Source organism: Alosa pseudoharengus, unplaced genomic scaffold (assembly GCF_046254945.1).
Source record: "Alosa pseudoharengus isolate Yale_2024_CS ecotype anadromous, Long Island Sound unplaced genomic scaffold, YU_APseudo_1.1 YU_APseudo_1.1_scf_24, whole genome shotgun sequence".
Lineage (NCBI taxonomy): Eukaryota > Metazoa > Chordata > Actinopteri > Clupeiformes > Clupeidae > Alosa > Alosa pseudoharengus.
The window spans coordinates 28,327,793-28,333,792 of NW_027468689.1; the positions used below are offsets into that span (position 1 = coordinate 28,327,793).

General features: G+C 43.4%; 1 protein-coding gene across 3 annotated transcripts in view; it reads left to right on the forward strand.

The window, feature by feature from the left end:
• The window catches only part of LOC143142635 (glycerol kinase), a 29,518-nt gene that overhangs the window by 6,498 nt on the left and 17,020 nt on the right, over nucleotides 1-6,000 (forward strand). For all 3 annotated transcript variants that reach the window (XM_076303662.1, XM_076303664.1, XM_076303663.1), the window contains exons 2-6: nucleotides 835-908; nucleotides 4,287-4,393; nucleotides 4,626-4,703; nucleotides 5,053-5,132; nucleotides 5,709-5,846. In XM_076303662.1, coding sequence (XP_076159777.1) covers nucleotides 835-908; nucleotides 4,287-4,393; nucleotides 4,626-4,703; nucleotides 5,053-5,132; nucleotides 5,709-5,846 — 477 coding nt within the window. The remainder of the gene's footprint in view (nucleotides 1-834; nucleotides 909-4,286; nucleotides 4,394-4,625; nucleotides 4,704-5,052; nucleotides 5,133-5,708; nucleotides 5,847-6,000) is intronic.

Consider the following 6,000-nt stretch of genomic DNA (forward strand, 5'->3'; position numbering starts at 1 on the left):
ATGAAATCCCCAATATGATCTCACATCGTGGGTCAACCTAACTAATAAGTATTGTTCTTATTTTACAATAATCTTCTGTTAACAAAACAAAAAAGTTATTGTTTTGTGTTTATATCCTGTGAATGTCTATGGATTTATGTGCGTACTTGCCAGTGTGGACCTTTGGCTTAAGCAGCCTGCACTCCAAGGGGTACTGTACTCCCCTAATCTGCTTTGGGCAAAGCCCTGAGTGCTGGCCTGTAGGCATAGCCAGTGGTGATGCTGGGAGCAGTGATGCTGAAAATATTGACTTTTGAAGGGGTGGGGTGAGCTGCGTTTTTTTGAATGTGTGAAAAAGTTTGGCCTTTTTTTTTCTCTTGACACACTGTGTGTGTGTGTGTTTGTGTGTGTGTGTGTGTGTGTGTGTGACCTAACCAATTACTGTAGGGGTGTACGCTAAGGATGTGCAATGCGTAATTTGTAATACTAAATTAAGTTACCCAGCAGTAGTGGCTTACTCATGTTTTGGTGTTGGAGTTGTTTTAATGTGTAAGGTTGATCGTGTTTAGGGTGTCATTTGAAGCTGTTACTTCAGCTGTTCACTTTGTCACCTCTGACGGATGTGTGAACATACAACATGGACCTGGTTGGGGTTGAAGAGTAGTACCTCTTAACCTCACTTTATGTCTGTACCTCTCTCTCTCTCTCTCTCTCTCTCTCTCTCTCTCTCTCTCTCTCTCTCTCTCTCTCTCTACTTCACCCATCCCCTCATCCTACCCTCCACTTTCAACTCTCCTTTATACACATCCTCCCATCCACCCTCTCACCCCTTCCCCACCTCTTCAAAATCTGCAGGTCTTCAATGCTAAGACTGCTGAACTTCTCAGTCATCACCAGGTGGAGATCAAGCAGAGTTTCCCCAAGGAGGGGTAAGTGCACACAGAATACAGACTGAATCACATGTTAAAACAGGCTCGCCTCAGTCGCCTGTGTCAGCAGAGTCCAGGGGCGGAGCCAGACATTTAAAACATTGGGGGCTTCAGTGCTTCACATACAGTAGGGGGACTAATTCAGTTGGGGAGTGGTGGGATACATATACATTTTACTTACACTTACATGATTTTGGTTTCGATTTTCTAATTGGAGTAAGTCTTTGTGACAACACTTCATGATACATTTGATAATGTTTGATCGTTGTTTTGGTGCTATGAAGCATCTTTTACGTAATTAATGCGCACTCTAGAAAGTGAAAGTAGCCTAACCTATATGCGCTGAGCTGTCTGTGCACGTCCGCAATTGATTACTTTCTTCAAATAGAACACATCAATCTCATGGTATTGTTTGCCCTAAAATGCATGAAACATGCAAATTCAAAATCCCGCCGTAGCCACGTTACATCTCCGTTTCATATTTGCCTAGGCTACTAGCCTACAATAAATGAATTGAACGAACTCAACTGACAGGTAAATCTACTGATTCGGTGACTCTATGAATACAGTACAACAAACGTTCTGTCTTTTTGAAGTTTATTTTTGTATTCCGGGGTACAGTAGCCTAATGTCTTGACAATAGTTTTTCTTACCGCTTGCTGTTTAAACTGACTGCGCCGCTCTGAACTTTCCTGCCAGGTTTATGACGTAAATCGTGTGGGAAATCCGATTATCTGTCAATATTGGGCTTTGAAAATAAGGGATGGCCTATTTGCTCAGTAATAGTAGCCTACATTTTGTAACATTTAGGGACCGTTCGTTATTTATAAACGGGATCACCGGAGGGATTTTGAGTGCTTCGATCAAAAGTTGCATGACCCTCCCCTACCTGCAATATAATTTTCAACGGCCCTCCAGCAGCATTTTCAAAAATGACATGACCCTCCCCGGCCAATTGTCGACGTGTTCCACCCACGCTCTTACACGCTATGATAACACATCAACATATGCTACCGTCCTAAAATCAACCTCTGCTTTCTGATCTTACACATCACACTTCACCAAGATGGTGGCCATTTCAGTAGATTTACTCCCTAACATTGTTGTGGAAACACAATAAGCATGGAAACTAAATGCACACTTCCTGCAACTGCATTAGCCTACTTGAAAAGTTACTCGTAAGTATTCACATGAAATAAAACAATAAAGCATTGAGACCATTCAACAAAGCACACTGGGTAATAACTAATTCAACACATGAACTTGTTGCTATGGACTCGTCTCTAGGCTTCCTCAGTCATTGTAAAGCTGCCGAATCTGAACATTATCCAAAACTCAATTTCTTAGACGAGCGTCAATTTGGGAGCTTGCTACACTCCTTCCTTCTCAAATGACTTGGCCGTTTGCACAATTTCACAAATAATCACAGGGACCGAAAAATACCTAACATGCCAACTTTTTCCGGGTTTATCATTTTAACGTTTCCCTGCTGTCTTGCCGTTTTAATATTTTCCCGTAGAATAGCCCATATTACTGTAATACTCATAACATTAGTCCTGCATTCTGGCCTGTCTCTGTGTTGTCCTATTGTTACCCCTTGCCCTTCCAGTGAAACAGATGTATTCAAATCATCGTTTTGCTTGCTTGATTGCGAGCTCAGAGGGATGTTAACCTAGGCCTATTTAAGTTAACGACGTGGTTGTCGTGAGAGCAAGATTCATTAGCGCTTGCGGTGTTCGGCCGTAGGCTATGCCTACGTGCGCACCTGCCAGGCTACTCAGCTAGACAAAGAATTCCCCCTGTATATTCACTCCAAGTTGGCCTACCATAACTTACCAACTACACTGTAGACCATAAACTGGCTATTTATATGACCAAATGTATTTGTTCAACTTTATGAAGCAGAATTACGCACTGCTACTTGGAACGTAGGCCTAACACATTTTTGTTGGCAGGAGAGAGGATGACGGCGATTAACAAATTGCACTTGTTGCTGGTTACCAATAAATACTATATATTTTTTGCAAACAACAAAAACAGAAAGGATGGAGACAGCAAAGCTAGAGATGGGCAGGATCAAGGTCAATTGGTAGAAATGCTTGTCAAAACGTTAGGAGCTGGATGTGTGGATGAATGAAGCACAAGTATGCTTTGTGTTAAGCATGCACACTGTTTAAAGTTAGGCTACACTGTAAACTACAAGTAAACCAAAGTTAAGCTTTTTTAGGGCTGGATAAAGTTGACCAAATGGATATAGGCTGTTAGGCGTGAATAAAGTAGGCTACTTTGTTGCTCCAACCCTTCCAACGTTAATGGGGACGAATGTTGACATTTTCCGTATTTTGCGTGAGAAACCCGGGAAATCTCCCTTATTTTCATTGTTCAATGTTGACAGAGCTATGGAACAAAAGAGAACGTTATATGGCGACAGAAATCAACAATCAAACAAGCCACTTTGATTTTTTGCTGTTTTCATTAATACAAAAGATGGGTGACCCTCCCTCCTAGACAAAAAAAAGTTAGGTGACCCTCCCCTCGACAAAGAATAAAAAGACATGACCCTCCCCTATTTTCCTCCGGTGACCCCGTTTATAAATAACGAACGGTCCCTTATAGAGAAACCAAGGGAAAGTTAAATTAGAAATTAGAATCGTTGGAAATTGAAAACACATACAAAAAAAGATTCGGGGCTTTTGAAAAAAGATTCGGGGCTCCCGAAGCCACCCCCTCGCTCCGCCAATGGCAGAGTCCAGTCTAATTAGTAAATGATTACATTCAATAACCAAGTCTGCATTCATTTGTGGCAGTAAGTATACGTATATATACTCTTTTGATCCTGTGAGGGAAATTTGGTCTCTGCATTTATCCCAATCCATGAATTAGTGAAACACACTCAGCACACACAGTGAACACACAGTGAGGTGAAGCACACACCAATCCCGGCGCAGTGAGCTGCCTGCAACAACAGCGGCGCTCGGGGAGCAGTGTGGGGTTAGGTGCCTTGCTCAAGGGCACTTCAGCCGTGCCTACTGGTCGGGGTTCGAACCGACAAGTGCTAACAGGTAGGCCACGGCTGCCCCCAATGATGTGAATGGCTAGCCAGGGCCAAAGCCACTCTGACTGGGGAGTGTCTGGGTGTCTAACCCCTCAAGCAAAGAAAAAAGGTGTTTTTGCTCACTCCTGCAAAAATATTCTTTTTTATTCGATGGCGCTCTCTACGCCTTCATCAGGGTCCATCACACACATACCATCATTCATGCTTTTACATATAGCTCATGTAGTATAAAAGGCCTACTGATAAACTCCAAACACCATCTCGTCCTGAATCTAAACGGGATGTTTTCATTGTTAGTCTGCTGTTGTGTGTATTGTGTGCAGATGGGTGGAAGAGGACCCAAAGGAGATCCTGCAGTCTGTGTATGAGTGCATGGACAAGACCTGTGAGAAGCTCACCCAGCTCAACATCGACATTTCCAACATCAAAGGTATATGCTTTATGAAGCCCTTATATCAAACCAGGGTTAGGTCAATTAGGTGCCTGATGATCATTGTGGGTAACACTGATTAGATAGATAGATAGGTAGATAGATACTTTATTGATCCCCAAGGGGAAATTCAAGGTCTCCGTAGCATACAGACATCACACACAACATACACTTATAATGTGTCAACTGTAAGTGAGTGAGTTTTTTTTTCAATCGTTTTCTCCTCCTTTAGCCATTGGTGTGACCAATCAGAGAGAGACCACACTGGTTTGGGACAAGGAAACCGGAGAGCCACTGTATAATGCCATTGGTGAGTTTGAGGGATTTATGTTTCACAACTCCGTGCAGTCCTGTCATGGCCGTGTGTGTCAACTAGCAGTGTAGGCCCGTCAGGCCTGAAGGGGACTTCACATTACACACTGCATGCTCTTCGCTCGCCGCTAGCTTGCTCCTGGTTGAGGTGATGTCCCAAAGATTTATGTTGTGTTTACCGCCAGAGCAAAATATCTATGATTTACAGTGTGCCGCGGTCAAAGTACGCAAGACCTTGAAAATTATGTGTCATAGCGCAACGCTGTTTTTTGTGTGTGTAATGTGAAACCCTCCTTTAAGTCTGACAGTGATCTGAGGCAGATTCTAACTTTGGCAAACTTCCACAGTTTGGCTGGACCTGCGGACTCAGTCCACAGTGGAGAGGCTTATCAACAAAACCCCCGGAAGGAACAAAAACCACCTGAAGGTAGATAAGCAAATAAACAAAAACAATTTAAGAACACTTGTTGTTTCTCATTCCAATAGGATGTTTTTGTGAAGTATGATTTCAACAGCATTATGATGGAGAGTAAGTGGGATGGAATGTTATGTAAAACACATGTACCCCTCAGACCAGTGATCCAGTGCTGAAAGTTTTGCCACACTCTTGTGCACAGCTAATCTGGTCACATTTATGATTTTGATATTCATGCCAGCCTCCTTGACTGCGCCACTTCTGATTGGTGAGCATGCCTAGTGTGTGAGAAGCACAGCACTTCTGATTGGTGAGCTTCACAGTCAATCAGGCATGCTGTGCTTCTCATGCACTAGGCATGCTCAGCTCACCGATCAGAAGTGGCACGACGTAGAGACATTTGGAATATTGAACTGAATCAACACATTGACATTCAATAATCAAATCACGTCGTCAGAAAAATGGCAATTAGATATTTTCCCCTAGTCATGCAGCCCTCGCATGTGTTCACCACAACTAAATCTATTGCTAAATCTGTTTCCCAGGTATATATGAGCCTAAAGTAAGATGTCTCTCTCTCCCTATCAGCATAAGACTGGCCTCCCCATCAGCACCTACTTCAGTGCAGTGAAGCTGCGCTGGCTCATGGACAATGTGGACGAGGTCAGCGAGGCGATCCTCTCGCACAGAGCCATGTTTGGCACCATCGACTCCTGGCTCATATGGGTAAGAGGGAATCCACCTGCGTGTGATGGTAACGTTGCAGGAGTGAGTAAGGCCTGATGGGTCATAGGTCAGGTAGCCTTACTGAGTTCTTATTGGCATTGACTGGTTAAAGGAAAGCTGCCTGGTTGATGCAGCCAACCGCTGAAACTTTCCA